This window comes from Strix uralensis, chromosome 3 (genome assembly GCF_047716275.1).
Source record: "Strix uralensis isolate ZFMK-TIS-50842 chromosome 3, bStrUra1, whole genome shotgun sequence".
In the NCBI taxonomy this organism is placed as follows: Eukaryota; Metazoa; Chordata; class Aves; order Strigiformes; family Strigidae; genus Strix; species Strix uralensis.
In genome coordinates, this window is record NC_133974.1 from 106,060,694 (window position 1) to 106,080,269 (window position 19,576).

The window sequence follows — 19,576 nt, forward strand, 5'->3', positions numbered from 1 at the left end:
GAATGGGAGCAGTGAAGAACATATTATTTCATGTAGATCGTAATTTTTATTATGAGTTTCTAATTTTATGGTAAAGTAGTAAGAATGCCAATTTGCTCACCTTTATTTGGCAGACCAATTGGTAGTGAGAAGATTTGCACTAGTCAGTACAAATTCCAAACATAGAACATACAGTTGTGTGAGTTGCTTTCAGGATGAAAACTGTTGGTTGACTCCCTTCATTCCTTTCCTAGCCTGACCTCCCCAGAAAGATTTCCATTTCAAAGCAGGATGCCTAAAATGCTTGCAGGCACTGCCAATTTGAAAACATTTGTAAGCACTGTTCTACCACAGATTCCACAAATCTTAAAGATAATCTTGTAAAATGGAAATAGGTAAATACATTTTTTAGAGGTCTTGTCATTTTACATATATTCCTTAGGTGCCTATTGCTAGGTAAGTTTCTTCAAATACATGATTCAGAGAAATGGAAAAATCTACAGGGAATATTTAGAATTATCTTAATATTCTGACATATATACCCCATTTTCATTAGTGATGACACAGCCTTGTTTGAGAGACCTTTGCTTAGTTACACTCTTTCGCCACTCCTTCCATTAGTAGTTGGACTCTATTCATTTCATTTGAACTATGGATTGAGAAAGAGTTAGAAGGTCTGAGAAATTAAAGATGGAAAAAAATCCTTGCTTGGATATCTGATTTGGCCCGTACACTGATGGAATATGAGTCAATATTTTACAATGAAGAAGAAATACAATATTCTGAAAGACTATTTTCTAAAAGCAAACATATTTATCTTGATATTATTTGACAATATACATTTCTTTCTTCTTTGCTCCATATATCCACTTCATGCAAACACCTTGCAATACAGAGTACTCATTTTTTATTATAAATTTTAAGCTTTTTTTATAACTTGATTGTCAGATTATATATTACTAGAACATTGCTTACTACTGTCAATGACCTGTTCTAGTATTGATTATTCTCTCACAGGTGATAACACTTTTAATTCTGTTTTTAAAGACTTACTGTGGTCATATTAAATGTAATTTTTTATGCAGACTTAGAACATAGAAGCAAGGAAATATCTGCAAGATGTACAAATATTATGCTTGCTTGCTAGGACCTTTAAAAAGATCTCCAAACCATGGTGCTGTGCCTTTAAAAAGTAAAGTTCCAATAAAAATCCATTAACTACTTTCAAATATAGCAATCCTCCTGTCCAGCTGTGAAAAGTACTAGATGATACTTATTTGCCATTTGTGTTATTTACGGTCCATGACTTTTATGGTAACTGGTTCCTATTATTGGTTTCTATTAATGTAAAACATAAGTGAACATAAATGAGGCGTGAATCATTTCTTTTTATTAGCCCCACAGTCTTCACTCAGTGCTTGCAGTAACTCCAGCTGTGACTTGTTAGTGATAACCTATTTAAAGAAGGGTATCTTTAAGAATAAAGGCTGTGATTAGGATTCTTTGTCTGTTTATAGTTTCAGAAGGTTTCACTAGTTCATTGCAGGATCAACAATGATGAAAATAAAATAAAAATTAATTAACAACACTTCTAAATCTAGAGTTGCCACTAACCAGTCCAGAGCATAATATGGCACTAATTATACTCCACGTAAGTTCTCGCTGGTTAGCACTGAAAGCAAGTCATAGGATATGTCACTTTGACAGTGCAGGAAAGGACTTCCTACTGCTATTTATCTGTGTTGTTAAATGCTAGATTCTGATATGATCAGTTATTAAACAATATACTCTGGAAAAAAAAATACATGTCTATATAGAGAGAGACTTGTGAAAGAATTATGAGCTTTCTTTTTTTTTTTTAAGAATAATGAGATTCATGTGGAATTAGTCTTTTCAAAAATGCACTATACACCTATGTTATTGAAGTCATTAGTTTGAATTGTATTAGAAGAATTGTATCTTAAGTCATGTATTAAGTTCGCTTCCAGGTTGCTTTACAGTTAAATTGAAAAGAGCATGTTCTTTAAGGTAAAACATTATTTATCCTATGAAAAGGAAAAGTCAACTTTTCTGCTTAAGCAGAATCTAGATGCAGTTAATACTTGTGTATCACATTTTATTTCACCAATATTTTTTCTAAAGAAAAACTAAGTTTTCCTAATCAGTTCTAACAATGTATTGTTTTAAAATAATAAATATTTATTAGTAGTTAAATAAATCTAGAGTGCACATTTCTTATTCTCTCTCTGGAGCTTTAGAGCATGTTATCAACCTTTGTGTTATCTGTAACTCTTTATCAAAATGAACTGCTTTAATTATTTTGGAAGAAAAGTCTTGCTACACTTCCCAGACATTCTGTGTCCTCTTTCATCAGTGATGTGTCATGAATAAAAGAAGGAAAGAAAAGAACTGTAACCCCACAATAAAACACTTATACCTTTCAGGGGCCTTTCCGTGATACCACTGAAGTATTGCGGCAGCGCTACAAGCCTTTGGAACCAACCTTGCGAGTGGCAGCATCGATCAATTCACCACCAGAGAAGGCCAGAGAGGAAATGAAAAGGGAGGAATGGAGAAACCGTATACATGACAATGAGTAAGTTCTTTGTTTTTTCTTATATTGTTATGAGACTGTTTTCTTTATTCTGTTGCTTTCAGAAACCTTTCATGCCTGACAAAATGAAATGTCAAACCTGACAGCTTACTAGCAAACATTCTATGTACATACTTCTAAATTCTGTGTCCTTAGATTATAAACTCTTCAGGGCAGAGACCTCATCTTGTAATTGTGTGACATGTGCCATCCATATCTATGAATCTATAGAAGAACTTGAAATAATAATAATATGTGATGCAACAGATGGGCTTAATGGGAAATAAGAAAACAAATGCAAATTCTGTTTTGCCACATGCACCTTGCCAAGGAAGAAATACTGTTTCAGTCTTCGTATTCAGGGAGCTTGCAGACTATGGGAGGAAAAAATGGTGTTGCATGCCAATGAGACTTGCTTTCTCTCCCAGTAGACTACCAAAGCTCACTTGGAAGGGAAGGGAGCATATGTTGCACATGTTAGAACATGATGCAAAAACTGTAATCATCTTTGAAGCAGTTTGGTTTTCTAAGCCGTAGCATCTGTAATAGTGTCAGACAGGCCAGTTCGTTTCCACAGAATCCCAAATACAGACATAATCCATCCCAGAAGATTAAAGGCTGTTTCCAAAATATTTTCAATTCTTTTCTTATCGTGATGGAACTCTTTTGTCCAATAACAATGAAAGCCTCTTAAGTCACCTGTTCTGACTGTGTAGTTAGCTAGAAAAAACTGATGTTTTGTCAACTTTCCCTTGAATTCACTGCTCTTGGCAATCCTTTGACATTTTAATACCAGAATGCAGGACAGAAAGGAATCCAGAAAGGAATCACTTTTCCTCATGAGCAGCCTGTGATCCACTGATTCTCTGGGACACGATGCTTTGCTACCTTTGATCTGTTTCAAGCTTTTCTATCAGCTCCATGTTCCTATGTGTCAGCTTCAGGACCGGGATTTAAGAACACCAGAATCAATTACAGTAGCATGGTCTGGGTTTTATGGTTTTATTGGTGGATCATTTTCCTCACACTTCACCTGATTTAATATTAACAGAGACTTTAAATGGAAATTCTACTCAAAAACAGTTTTGAAAGAAAAAATCTCTTAGTTCAGCTACTTTTCCACTTTTAGGCAATGTTATCTTTTATATTTGGTGCCAAAAATGAAATATAGTACTTTTTATTCCTTTCATACCAAACACATAGCTGAGTTAAGTTACAAGTAAAAATGTACTTCAGTTTTCTGCTCCTCTCTTTATTCTTTCATTTTTTTGGGTGAGGGAGAAACAACTTAACTTTCACATCTCATCTTAAATCTGGGCCGGGCCATTTTTGTTTCTTTAATTTTTATTTCTAGCTTTTGCCAGTGAAATTTAAAAAAAAAACCCCAACAAACAAAACCACAAAACATTAGGTTATAATTAATGTTCTACTTCTCATTTTAACTGTTCTTTTTACTGAACACATTCTGACTGATACATTCCAAGTGAGGATAGATGATGTCCTTCATTTATAGGCATGACTATATTGCCCAGTCTTTATTTGATGAGGTTTACCCCAGACTTCACTGTGTCAACAGTTTCAGAAGGTCAGATCTTGTAAGAAATATTTCACTACCTCTCTTCAGTTAGTGAATTGTGAAGCTTTGGTCTTGTACAGTGTAAATTTGGAGTCTCCAACTTTGACACATATTAATTGATCAGGGATCTTTATTTACCTTATGGGTAAGGAAGCATTTAGTGTCATCCTTAATGCACAGAAGCAATGTCCTAACACCAATGATTCTCAGCTTCATGCACGCTAAATGCATAGCATATTATATGTTTTCAGGCTGTGTTCATTCCGTTTGTGCTTCGTATTCAACCAACCATGCAGGGGTCACATCTGTAACCTTGAAAAGGTGATGACAGAGTTGCAGGTCATCATCAGGACTAACGCTCACTAGTAATGCTGCAGCTGCTGTGTGGGATGCTGGTCCCCAGGGAAGAGTCAGCAAAGGGTTACTCAGATTCTACAGTAGTTTTTTCTCAGCAGTGTCTATTATGAATTGACAAATTTCTGTCTCTTTCTATGTAATTGTGTACTTTGGGACTGTATTTCTTCCTGGTAGTGCTTCCTATGTTGATTATTCTTCTGTTTTAGAAAATAAGGAGAGAATGAACAGCGGAAGTGTGTGGCATTTGTTGAGAAAGCTTGTGTTTGCATAAAATGACAAACTGAATCCTTGATCTGTATATTTCCAGAGTGAGTACTGTGTGATATCTCTTAAGGCAGAAAAATTATCGATGTATACCTGCAATTTCCAACAACATTCAGAATTCCCACTCACCTCTGATTATCAGCATTCTTTAAAGTGGTGATATGTTTTCTCTAAGTGTTTCAAGCTCTAGGAAAGTTTTTGCTTCTGATAAAATGCAGAAATAATTGAAAAAGCTGTGAGAAAGTTGTGGCAGGTGGAAGCAATACAAATGAAAGCAAGAGAGAATGTTGTGCTTACTTAAAGCAACTGCTGGGATTTCCTATTTTGTAATGAAAGAGCAACTGGGTAATCTAGCCTAATAAAAATGATTCCTTTTCTCTTGTAATTGAAGCTCTTACTGCCTTATTGTGCTATTTTTCATACAAATGAAGTGATTTCCTCCTCCGCTTGGATAGGAATGACAATTGCACTCCTTTGGGATGGCCACTTAATAAACTAGTGTCTAGTTTGAGACACCAACTGCTGGATCCAGCAGATTTAGATCACTAAGCATGAAAGGTTCTTTACTCAGTTGCATGCAGCTGCATGCTGGCCTAATTTTCCAGAGAACAAAAATGTAAATTATTTTCATTAACTTTGCTGAAATCTGTCTCATGTAATATGCCTCATGCTTCAAAGTATACTATTAAACATCTTCGTAAAGTCAACATACAGCAGGATGAGTTGCAATGTGGTGATAGAATAGGGGTAAACCAGCAGTAGTGTAAGGCTGAAGTTTCCTGATTTATTGTAGTCTTATGGTGTGACATCAGGCAAGTCATCTCAGCTTCTGGCTATGTCTGTGCTCAGCGCTGAACTGGAGATAGCCAAGCTAGTCCTGAACACGCCAGTTCACTTGTGTGCAGCAGAGTGCAATGTCTGCACACCCTGCCTCTCACACGCTGTGTGAACATTGCAGCACCAAGCTCCTCATAGGCTTATTCTCAGTAAGATAATGCTTTGCTTTAGAATCAGCTTAGGTGCTTCTGTGCTACACAGTTCTGTGCATGAAAGGTACACTTACAGAGAAGGTAATGATCTAAATTAGCTCTATACTTGGAGAGCATCAGTGTTATGGGCTGCCTGGTATTAATGGTAATAAAATTTAAAAAGCAAGTCACTTTAAGATTTAAGATTTAAAAAAATCTTTTAATTTCTACATTTATAACATCTTTTACTGTATTTGACAGCTGCATTGAAAATGGCTACTACATTTTATGTCATACAAATATAACACATCTGAAAACTTTTTTCAAATTATACTTAGTTTTTCATATGCTTTGCAACTTCAGCAATTTGCATATTTTCCGGACTATTATTGTATTATGATAAACAGGGATTATCATATATTTTCAGATAATGTTTTCTTAACAATTCAACTTCTATTTGTAACTCTTCCATTTATTTTAATTACTAGCACAGTGTGCAACATTTATTAATCAGCAGAGTCTTTTTAAGTTAAAATACTAAATTAGCTAACCCCATTAACACAGAATACTCCAAACAAGCAGTAATAGGAGAGGTAGTTACTGTGCAAATCGTATTATACATGCGGGTGCTCTAGGGCACAGTTAAGCATGATTACCCTCTTTTGATCCAGTATTCCTCTGCTTCTTCTAGCTAATTTCCACTGGAAATTTACAAAGTAGCGCCTTCATTTTTCCATCTTAATTTTTCTAATGAAGTTCTGGTACTTTATAACACTGGGGATGCAGATAATAAGTCTGTGTATAATTAAGAAGTTCTGGAATTTGCTGCAGAAGAGATCTCTTTTACTTCCTACAAGAACTAGACTATGCTTTTCTTTGCCACTTTACATTATTGCAGACAGGGGTTAAACAAAAATGGCCAGAGGATTCTTAGATTTACTGACGTTAGGATAAAAGTGATTGATAGTTTATTGAAAAAGTATGGTTTTAGTATATTACTGTAGACAATATTTGTAATAATACACCCAAAATAAGTTTCTTATGGCAAAAATACTGTGCTAAAGGTAATCTGACTAGATATGTTAAGTAAAATATTCTGTCTTTGTTTTTGTAAATAACACTTTGATTTTAATATGCACTCATTATGAACTACATAATGGCTGCCCTGCTGCAGTTATTTTGCTATGGAAAACCATTGTGCTTCTTCCTTTGTTCCCTGAGTGAAAAGATAGACACTGTTGTATTTGATGAAGAAATTACTTCAGGTATAACCCGAATTTGAAAGCTTAACATTCATTTCATGTTTTACTTACAGAAGAAAAAAAAAAAAAAAGATAAAGGATTCACAGCTTCCTGACAGAGAAGCATAGTTTGTTTGGAGCTAACTGTTCATGGTCTTCTTCAAAGTGAGATAAAATTGTTTTATTTGAATTAGATCAAGACAACAAAGAATTGAATTGCTATTGCATACAAGCACTTTACATAAAAATTTAATGACAGTTTCACACATCTGGAGTTAAGATTTTGGTAGTATTTTTATGACTAAATTAAAAAAATATGCGGCACATAGATATTATGAAAGTTTGAAAAAACATGTAAGCAGAGTATTCCTCCTAGTTCTCTGGTTTTAGTATTTCCTCTTGTGCCCTGGTAGTACAGCATGTATGGCAGTCTGGCAGTAGATTTTTCTGCCAGTTCTTTCTCAGAAGCCTGAGTAAAGTTTGAAGCATTTCTGGCATCAGGATTACAGTCTTGCACTGCTAGACTGCTGGGACTTTGTCTCTTGGGCAGGTCCAGAGAATGTGCTGAAGGACCACTCTGTTTTTTTTTGCTGCCATTTAAATTCATGAAAAAGTGAATGCCTCTGAACTGTGTCCTGTTGGTAAATATCATGTAGCATTGGGATGCTGCCACCCAGCAGTAAATGATGGACCTGACAAATCCTCCTTCCTGTTGTGCTGCTGCTCACTCCTTTCACATTGCCATAGACATTAGAGGCCAGTACCTACTGCTGCTTCTATCGTCTCGGTGGATCCAGTTGGCAAGCCTTCAGCATCTAAAATGCCTGTCACAATAGTGAGAGATATTACAATAAAAGAGACAGAATGGAGGGAAGAAATGGTAGATGAGGAATGCAGGAAGAAAGATCATGAAGGGGTAAAAATGTGGGGAAAAGGATTAGAAAGATTAAATTAATAGTAGCAGGGAGATGCAGGATAGGATAACTGAAGTGAGAGAGAAAGCAATTTTAATTTTTGTTAACAACCAATATCTAGAGTGTCTTTCAAAATTTAAATACACACCACTAGCAGCCGTCAGGTCCAGGATTGGCTACTAAGTCAAGGCTTCTAGGTCTTTTTATGCTAGTTAAGTTCAAGACAGTGTGGTCCTCACAGCAGTGCAGCTGGCCTTCATTACCAGTGACACTGCCAGCTGTGGTCCTGGTCCTCCCTCAGGTTGTATATGTGTAATAGTGCTATTTGTAGAACCTGAGATAGTTTCCCATTTTTGGTTCCAACTCTTTCCCCCTGTCTTGAATGCATTCTTTGGCATATCTCTCATTCAAACTTTTGTGGAGGATGAAAAGAAATAATTTTTCATTTTAAAATTTATTTCTTCAGGGATAGTTCACCTCCCTTTAAATCATCAACTTTTGGAAAGGCTCAGCTTATACTGACTATGTTTTATAGCATGATATAATATCAGTACAGAATTTAATTCTTCTTTGATCCTGGTATTTCTGTCTCTGCAATATTTACTGAAAATCTTTAAGAATTTCAGAATTTGCACTTAAATCACAAGGAAAAGCTGAAACCCAAATGTAAGAATCCTGAGTGTGAGCTTTTTGTGGAGAAAAGCTATGGAAGTCTAAACTTGTACAGTTGATAATGGCATCATACCATTGTCTGGATTTAATTTTCTTCTCCTTCCATCACTCTCTTCTGTCACATTCAGAGCACATACTGTCATTAATTTGGGGAAAAGCTGTGTCAGGTGTATATATAGAGCTACAGAACACAATACCATTACTGAAGTGTTTTGCAGTGCTATTGCTTTTTACTATTATTATTGGTTGTGGGGGTATAATGACTTTTGTATGACTCCCATTAATTTGGTTACCCTACTTAACACAAAAAATTGTTTTAATGTTCTTTTTAATTACTTACATAGAGTAATGAAAATTCTTACTTGCTTTAAACAGACATTGAATTTGCAAGCATATGATCATTTCTTGTGGTTAGATTGTTATTGCTATAAGGATCTGCCCACCTGGCTCTGACAGCAGAACTATAGACAGAAATAAAAAAAGAAAGTTTCTACTTTAGACTACTTTATACCGTTATACCCTATTAGATTTTTAATGTTCTTTCATTTCAATTTTAATATTTTTTCATTGTTCAATGTTCTTCCTCAAAAATTCATAGTTGATTTAGGTTTTTTTATTCAGCCATAGACATACATTCCAGGCTGTATGGCACATACTCCAGCTAATGATCTTAGAGGAGATATGCAGCGGAATCCAGAACACGTTTGTGCCAAACTACATATGGAACTTACTGTTAGTTGTGTCTTAAAGTGTTACAGTGTATGTATTTTTTTTGTTTGTAATCATGGTAGAACATAGATTAGTCTGAGTATTTATTTGCCAAAAAGACAAAGATTAACTGATCCACTGTAAAATCAAAAGCTCTATGTAGGAAATTTTATAGGGAAAAATATAATAATTTATCTTCTACTTTCCTCAAGAATTTTTTTGCCATTTTGTGTATAAATTTTACAGACATAATATTCATATTGAATTATGAATGCAATGGCTCAACTAAATTCTATGCATATATGGGCAAATCTCTAAACTGCTAGCCTTGTCTTCTCAGCTATCCAGTCCCCTGAGAAAGCCAATTTTCTTTCATGTCTGAACAAAAGAAAAATGTACTATTAAAATGCAATTCAGAAGTGATAAAAACTGCAAGTGGAGCAGCCGGCTCACAGCACCTTCGATGTATTCTCTGGGACACTGGGGCCACATTAATTTTTGTGTGTGTGTGATGTCCATCCCATGTGCAAATTAGCATTACAAGTACCATAATCTGTCTTATGTGAGTGTGTCCTTTCCCATGAGTATACACATGCTACTATAGCTTGGTGTAATTTAAAAGCCTGCTAACTCAGTGTTTTTCTTTTGCTAACTTTACATGACATTTGTTTGTGGTACTTGATAGAATAAGTTGATATAGCTGGCAAGATTCTAAAATAGTTTCTTTTTATGAAGTGGAAAGAAAAACATGTAATTTAAAAAAAGAAACACTCAAACAGTTGCTGATGGATCAGTTAGTCCAAGTAAATACTTTTCTGATTCTGTATCAGCTGAGAGACAAAGAAAGGTATTTTAATCCCCATCTTTATCAAAAACTTGTTTGACTGCCTACCTCAGGATTCTGAAAAGCTTTCAACTAGGAAAAGGTTTTAATTAGCTATACCTGTTGTCATGGCAGTTAAAGTGATGCTTTGAACTTCTGATTTTCTAATTTTACTATATAATAATTTTTTCTGCAAGTGTAGAATAAAGAATGCATGTTACTTTTTCAGAATACCAAAAATGATAAACTTAATTCACAAGATTTTCCTTTATATTAAAATGTACCTGTTCTTATAACTCTCTTGCAAACTGAAATAGATGGAACTAAGACATCTTTGTAGGGTCTCTTGCAGATCCTTTATATATAAGATGTCTTTCACCTTTTTCCATACAGTTTGCTGGGGAACCTACCCAGAAAACCTGTAGCTGTCCATGAGAGTTATGGATATCCATCTGAAAACCTCTTCCATGCCCAAAGTGGGTAGCTGGAGATTCACTGTTCAGTGTCACTATGTAAGCAGGGAGTCCACCATCAGTATGACCAAAGGTGAAAGAATCGAGCTCCAAAAGATTGCTAGTTAGGATATAATTATAACTTGAGAGTAAATTACACAATTTGTGAATTCAGAATAAATAAATTCTTTGCTTTGTGGTCTGCCAATACATGAAACTCACCAGTACTATTTGTATAAGTTTCTATTTTTCTAGATGAGAATATGGTTTATTTAGCTTTGGTTAACAGATATCAAAGGATGTATGGTTTAAGGTTTAATGTACAGGGAGCAAATTTACCTTGGTTTATGCTTATACTGCTGGCGTGATTGAAAATGCTTCTGTCCTGATGGAACAATCAGGTTGAGGTTATGCGTTGGGGGCCTACAGGACTTGTAAAGCGGATGCAAGTTCTCCAGAAATGAGCTCGGTACTTGTGCAGGTGCGTGCCTGCCATTGGCAGCTGGCACAGACTGCACTGCCTGCTAAGACTTGAGGTGTCAACATGCAGCTCCCAGCTAATTGAACCCTGCTCATTCTCTCTTCACATCACACCAGCTGGTAGTACAGATACGGCCAAAGAAATAATCTAATAATGCAAGTGAACCAGGTTATATCTTTGTACAGAAAGTCTTCAATTTATCCTGTTGAAACTCTGTATCTCTTTGCTCCAAATTTAATTTAAAAGCAGCTATAGGAGAAATTGCAGTAATCCTCTCAAAATACTGAGGGGGAACATTAAGAAGGTAGTGGAAAATAGCAGGAACATGTGTCCATGTCACCTCCTGTAGTGTTGGTATCTATGATTTACATCAATCCTGTGGCATCTAGAGTAGAGCATAACTGATTTTAAATATTCCTGAATTTCAGATTTCTGCCATTTTCTTCGTATCATAAAAATCAGAAGTATGACCCATCAATCCATAGGTCAGGCAAATATGGCCAAGAAACTTATGGAATTAAACACTTCAGAGAAGTACAGCCTAAGAAGTGGGTAGCAGACAAGGTAAGTCACTGCAAAAATTAACAAATAGCTTATTTTTTTAGATTGTTATTGTATTAGAACTAAGTGAATTTGGGCCTGATCCGGAGATCATGGAATCCTGTGGTAATCTTTCTGGCATGTTATAAAATCACATAGACCTGATGTGATGAGATGAGGCTTCCTCAAGTCTGCTAGGTTCAATCTGAGGAAATTCAACACCTCTCCTACCTACAAGATAAGGATTTAAAAGCCTGATTAACTTCATCTTTGGTTATATAAGTTTTGCAAAGTGTTCTATCTGTATTGCCTTTTCTGAGAGATTGTATATTTACTCTTGCATATTAAGATAAACCTTCAGAAAATTATGGCAAAACCTGATTAAAAAACTCAAAATATTTTACTGCTTACATTCTTAGGAAAATTCTAAAAATTAGTGAAGAACTGTTTTTATTTTAAGATAGTCTCATTAAACTGCCTGTTTGGTCAGGAACATCTCATATATTTCTGGTTTTGTAGTTCTACAAGAGGTAATATTCCTCAGAACATGTTCTAACGGGAGTTTGTGTAATGTTTGCATTACTTCTATTTGTATTGGGTATCATAATCATGTTAAAATTTCCCAGTAGAAGGATAATGGACTTGGTAGAGAGGGCGGCATAGAACCACAAAGATAGTTAAGGGACTGGATCATCCTTTGTATGAGGAGAGACTGAGTGCTGGAACTCCTCAGTCTGGAGAAGAGAGGGCTCAGGGGAGATCTTATCAATGTGTATAAACACCTGATAGGAGGGAATGAAGAAGAGGAAGCCAGATTCCTCTCAGACTCAGTAGTGTCCAGTGACAGGACAAGAGGCAATGGACACAAACTGAAATGCATGAAATTCCATTTGAACACAAGAAAATTTTTATTTTATTATTTTTTTTATTTATTTATTGTGAGGGTGACAGAGCACTGACACAGGTTGCCCAAAGAGACCGTGGAGTCTCCAGCCTTGGAGATATTCAAAACCTACCTGGACACATTCCTGGGCAACCTGCTCTAGCTAAGTAGTGGGATTGGACTAGATGATCTTAAGAGGTCTCTTCCAACCTAAACAATTTTGTGATTTTGTAACATATGATTACTTATTTCCCTGAAAGTAACTTAACCTTTGTAAATATATAACAAGTTCCAAGGAATATTAGTTTGAGAAGTAATACTTTTTAAAATAGTTGTTTCTCAAAGATTTAAGCTTTAAAAATGAGCTCAGGGTAAAATTTTGGTATTTTAACATACATTAATTAAATCTCATTGCAAATAAAGGCACAAAGATCAACATTCAAACAAAAAGATCTGAATTTGTCTTTCAAAAGCAAGGAGTGAAGGATATGACTGGCTGAAGTCCCACAGCATAAGTATGATATATAAAAAAAATCTAAAAGTCTTATTGGTGGTATTCATCTTGTTCTGTAAAGACTTCCCTTTCCAGTCCTTAACAGTTCTTGATCCGGCTCAGATGGTGATATCAAACAATGTAAAGATATTTTGTATATCATACCACACATATATGTAATATATAAATTATGGGCTTAGCTGCAACAAGTAAACTCACTTTACTTGTGGTCTTGAATAGATTTCAGCCTAAATCTCTGGAGGTGAATAGCTGTATACATTAACCCAACATGACATACAGCCTTCCAACCCCAATTCTAAATCAATATGAAGCTTCAATTAGGAGCCGCTTACCCAAACAGAGAGATAAGAGGAGAAAAGAGCTATTTATGACCTACCTGCTGCTTTAATGGGTCATCAGTATCAGAAAAAAAACCCCACCCAAATCCCCACCTCATCATTATATTTAAATGGAAAAGGTCCTATAGGCAGATGGGATGTCATAGTTTCATAACTGTTAAATTTGAAAGAACTCTGTCCCTTTTTTCTAAACTGTATTAAAACTTTGTATATGTCAGTGCTATGAACAAAGTTATCATGTTCTAATGAATCACTGGGCTAAAGTGCATGTATCAAAATATTACTAAAAACAATCAAATTTTTGCTTAACACTGTCTGCTAAACACAACCATTCTTTGAGTTTCCCATGAGGTGATATTTCTGTAGATGCAACTTCTATTACAACCTAATAGCTGATAACCCCGCCATGATATATATTCAGCTTCTGACAGCATTATACTAGAGAAGTTTTGCTTATCATTGCTGGTAAGACAAACTACTGTGTAAGTTCTTCCAAGAAGTCAGTTCAGTGGTCAGTGGATCAGTGACCCCTCTGAGCTGCTGAGGTATTGTTTGATATTGGCTGGCTTTTTTTTTAAACCACCTATAAGAAAGTTTCCTTGTATATGTTCATGAGCATGTCCTAGTTACATTTTCCAGAGGTTTTCACGTGTTTACGCATTTTAATTCAAGTCACAAAAAGATTAGTATGTAAATTATATAATTATTTTAGTAGCAAAATGAACAATGAAAAATATTGCCTTACTATATTTCTTCTGGAAAATGAAAGGGTATTAGCATAGACTTCCTCTAAACATAATAATTACCACAGATAGGTGAGGAAAAGTTAATAGTTCTTCTTTTCATCTAGTTACAATCTGAAAATTTTTATCTCATTCTGTGTACATTTCAAAGAAGTTTCTGAGTTAAGGTGTTGTGGTTTAACACCAGCCAGCAACTAAACACCACACAGCCGCTTGCTCACTCCTCCCCCCTCCCAGGGGGACAGGGAAGGGAATCAGAAAAACTTGTGGGTTGAGATAAGAAGTTTGATAACTAAAATAAAATTTAAAAATAACAATAATAATAAAATAATAATAATTAAAAGGAATATAACAAAAAGAGAGAGGAATAAAATCCGAGGAAAGATAAGTGATGCCCAGTGAAATTGCTCACCACCTGCTGACTGATGCCCGAGCAGTGATCCACCCCTCCTGGCCAACTCCCCCTGATTTATATACTGAGCATGACATTCTATGGTATAGAATATCCCTTTGACTAGTTCAGGTCAGCTGTTCTGGCCGTGCTCCCTCACAGCTTTTTGTGCACCTCCTCACTGGCAGAGCATGGGAAACATGAAAAATTCTTAATTTAGGTTAAGCACTACTTACCAACAACTAAAACATCAGTGTGTTATAAATGTTATTATCACGCAAATCCAAAACACAGCACTGTACCAGCTACTAGGAAGAAAATTAACTTTATCCCACCTGAAACCAGGACATAAGGGAAAAACTGTTGTATTTGAATTCTTCATTAAAAATAAACAAGAAATGGAAATACTGTACCTCTAGTGAATCTGAATCTAGTTAGTTTACCCAGCAGTAAACCACTATAAAAATTAAAATGTTTGCATAATTTTAGTTTGATATTGTATGTCTAAATACTGTGGAAAGCCTTTGATAGAATTTGTGTGAGAAGTAATACAAAAAATTTACCAGTCACTATGAATTTAATCTACAATGATAGGTTCCAAGGTAGCTGGACAGTCAAGGGATCAAATACACTAACTACAATCTTTCAGTTGTCAAAACACGCACATATGTTCATATTTACTGAGGCAGAAATGATAACTTACAGCCTTTAATGGGTATTGGAATTAGTTTGCATATGCATTTTAGAAAACTGACTTTAATGACAGCATTTAATGTTTTCTTATTTGCAAAACTCAGGAAGTGACATTTTAAGATATTCCTTCCTGATAGATTCTTTCCTCTGATGTCTTATTATAGGTGAATTACAGTACAACTGCATCACTCTTTCATTATTTGCACAGGCATTTTGGCCCTAAACAGAATTTTATTATCTACAAAGCATAAAAATACCTAGTACTGCAAAGAATTAATTTAGAGAACCTAAGCATATTGCACAGAACATAAAGTTGACCTTTACTGTCTACAGCTTTTGGAATGGAGTGGGATGTGGAACACATCATAGATTTAATGTGGCACAACGCTGTCTGCAGAAACTTGGGTGGGACTGTGACTGCCTGCCCATTGCACCCGATGATTGAATCTGCTGTCACCAGCATCCTGATAATAATGAACATTCAGCTTAACGACCGTGATTATGATTATCATAATTGATGTGCAAGTGCAGTGTGTGGGGATCATTACAGCTGAACTGTACAGCAGAGAAACATGCCTTAGTTATGGATAATTTTACTTTTATGCATTGATTGGGATAAAATATGCCTTTCAAGTTCAACAGGCCAGCTTAATATAATTTTAGGAAGATTTCTACATCTATGAATTGATGATTATGTGCTTCCTGCAAAACAGTCATTCTAGCTGTTTGTTTTGAATTGTTTCATTCCATTAATAATGGGAAATAATTAAATAATTAGACATTGTCGAGTGGAAATCACTTATAGGATACTGCCAGCATTAATCAAATATCACGTTCAAATATTTCTGATTGTCATGGTCTTGCTTAGGCCAGGGGAAATAGCCCTTGTAATTCAAGGCCAACACAATTCTATTTTTGGTGGGGCAGTAGAACTTGGGCTGTAGTCAACACTACTGGCATTTTCACACTGTATTGTGTAGCCATTAGAATAGGCAATAATTAGTCCTTATATATATTGTATCGCTTCCATCTTTGTCACCAGAGGCAGAGAATTACAGGCTCAAATTCAGCTAGTGTAGATAAAGGTACAATCAACAGCTTCAGTCGATTTTGTTCGACAGTGATTGCGTTCAACTGGGATTATATGAAGTTGCAGAAGTATTTCATTAAATCATGACATATGTAACAGATAAACACCACTGTGTGTATGTATTTTAAGAGTTTATATAAAGAATGTTATAAGTATAATGCAAAGTATAGAGTTTTGTTGATTTACACTAGCTGTAAATTTGGCTTTTTGTCCAAGAACTGTAAGAAATTTCCCATCTGGAATAGCAGAGATAACAGACTACGGAAAAAATTCTTGATCTTTAACTTGCTTTCTACCATAAAGAAGATTGTAAGGATCAAATCTCTATGAATGCCTCAATTGCATAATTCCTCTCACATGACTTCACTGTCTGGACTTTCTGTGATGGACACACAAAGCGTTCTCTTTTTCAAGGAATTCATCCTATTTTATACAGTCTGCTGCCTCTGAAATTTCAATATCCTCTATGGTTTTCATTGTTGCTCCCATTTTGGCCCAAGTGGAATCACATTATTAGATAGTGCCCTAAGTTCCAGATATGTGAGAACAGGTCCCCAAGGAGAACGTAATATGGCCTGAAAATCTCAGTGCCTTAGAAAGTGAGCGTGACTCTTCTACACGGCCATGGTCATACCATTTTCTTCCACATTCTTCTGAGACCACTGTATCCTGTGGTTCCACAGCAAATTTATGTTTTTATAGTATTACTGTGAGGGAAAAATAGGGTGGAAGCAGGGAAGTGATGTGTTCTGTTTGAAAATTAGTTTCATCCCTTGTAGGACAACAACATACTCACAACAATGATGTATCTAGCAAATGATGTCATTATGTGGCAGAATAGTTTGATACACTATTCATGCTTTTCCATCCCTGACTATACTGAAATTTATGTAGATTCACCTTAGCTCCATTTTTCCTAACCTTGCAGCGATTGGACTTGAGATAAGTACAAAGTATGTCTCAGATTGTGACTCCATGAAAATTTTTCAAAGAAATTTGCTTGTTTTTATTTTAATTAGGAAAAAAATATTACATGAGGATATTTTCTAATACAGTGTGATATGGACTAATATGCATTTGTACTTTCAGCCTTATTATATGTTTTAGAACTTTTAAGGCCATGTTTACTAAGGTGCTTTGTGACAGAAGTTACTAATGTATAGTGAGAAGAGCTAGCACGTATTCTGAATATCAGATTCTTATTTCTCCAATCCAGTTGCAATGTGTTTTCCTAGGCAATGCAGAGCTGACATAATGTGGCAGCCAGAAGTGACTCTATTGTAGGGGAATTATTAGATGACCTGTAAGAGTTTGCTTTTTACACTACCAGTTTCCTCATGAGCCATGTCAGGGATAATAAGGGGTTGTTGCCAAAGTGTGTTGCACTCCAGCAATCTCTGGCCAATGACATGGCTCCTGTATGATTATTACTGCTGGCATGACTTGATGTATCTATTCAGATGCTCCAAATGGACCCTTAGTTTGAGTTATCAACTATCTTTTCCCAAGATAAGGCTGCTTTCTGTCACTTTTCTTCCCACCCTGAGTCCTGCAGCAAACCAAATAATTTAAACCTAAGGATCTGATCCTACAACAATACATCCTATACTATTCATAGAAAGTCTATCCTTTGTAACCTGTAGCATATATTTTCTGCTCTTAGAACAACAATTGTGAGTCAGAATGCTGCTGTATCTTCATGTCAAAAACAACTTAATTCCCTGCCTCCACATAGGGCAATTCCCCCAGCAGCATTACTCTTCAGAGCTGCAACCTCCTTGGAGTTCAGGCATTTGGCTACCCAGTTAGGTAATACAAAAAAAGAGCAGTGTTTCCCAATTTAATATCACAGACCAGCTTAATAAGCAAGTGGTTGCTGAAACTGGGTTACAAAAAATGGCTTAAAGTCACTTTTGCAACTTCTACTTCTGAATTCTTTGCTCTTTTTAGTAAATGTCATGATGTACTGTTGAGAAGCAAATGTATTAAAAAAGGCAGGAGTATGTCATATCCAACAGTGGGAACACCAGACATTACCTCTCATTCACAGGACTAGAATGGAATATCTCTCTTTGAGATGCACCCATTCAGTCTTCCAGGAAAGCAAATGACAGTTTCAACTTTTGACAGTTGACATAATGATTTTTCCAGATTTCTTACTTAATGACTGTGTCATATTTAGAGAAATAGATTTTGTTATGAAGATCACTTTCAGAGGTCCCGCTGGAAAGGTTCTTGAGCTGTAGATTGTTTCCTTTGAGAAAATCCTTAAGGTCACCACTGCTGGGCCGCCTTTGAAAAATGCTACTCTTGATATATGTTATGCAAATAATTATTAACTATCAGGAATCTTTTTCTTAGGTGTAGAAGGAAGATAAACACCATGAAGCACATTAAAATATACAAAATGTATCCCTGGCTACTGTTTAAATGCAGAAAAGAATTTGTGGATAACTGGAAGGCTGAAAAGAAAGATTGGAAAAACTTTCTGGTGAAGGTTACTGATGAGTTACAGGGTCTGATTTTGAGGAAATACTACAAAGTAGTGACTGAGAAGAGCCAAACCATTCAGTTATTTGCATAAGAAAAGATAGTGTCACCACTCTTCTAATCAAATCCGTTCTAGTGGTTATTTGTAAGGTTTTGTCAGCAACTAGTTGAATATTTTATAAAACCTGATTTTCAGTTCTGTAATTTCTCAATGGGAAAATGCAGTCCCTTGATGATGATCCAAGGCTTTGAAGAATAAATTGATTTGTAAGAGAAAATTAGATGGTACTTATTATACTGTCTAACTACCAATCCTGTGTCATTTGTCTGTTGGATGATAAATGTCTTGCTTTGCCTACCTTCCTCATTTAATAATGCAACTTGTATGTTTGTGGCATAAAAGAAAATCTTGCTTTTTAGTAAGAGCTAACTTGAACCAATATTTCTTTGAGGGAAGTATATGTATGTTTTAACTTCCTAAATAATTCTTATTGTACACATTGCTTAAACATTTTAAAGCCTCTTGTTTAATCAGAAACACTTTAGAAATAGAGTATCTTGAACAATTCCTTCAGTACATGCTTAGAGTACATTACAGTAACTTGTGGCAGAGCTTTTAATACAAAAAAATAATCAGTTGAGGTGGTAATGGTAAAGTCTGAAGTTACACCTAATTTGTTTATGTTGTGTTCAGGTGTTCACTATTTGGGTATTATTTTGTTTGTTGGAACTGAAAATCCTCACACTAAACTGGGAAGTGCTTGGCCTTGCCTTTTGATGACGCTGTGGATGGGTTGTTCAGTATTCTTGGAATTAAGTAGATTTGTTTATATATCTAGCAAACATAATGTATTTCAATTCAATTC

General features: G+C 35.5%; 1 protein-coding gene across 1 annotated transcript in view; it reads left to right on the plus strand.

Annotated features, from left to right (window-relative positions):
• The window catches only part of SPATA17 (spermatogenesis associated 17), a 92,479-nt gene that overhangs the window by 58,772 nt on the left and 14,131 nt on the right, over positions 1-19,576 (plus strand). The window contains exons 8-9 of the mRNA XM_074864855.1: positions 2,424-2,575; positions 11,457-11,592. Coding sequence (XP_074720956.1) covers positions 2,424-2,575; positions 11,457-11,592 — 288 coding nt within the window. The remainder of the gene's footprint in view (positions 1-2,423; positions 2,576-11,456; positions 11,593-19,576) is intronic.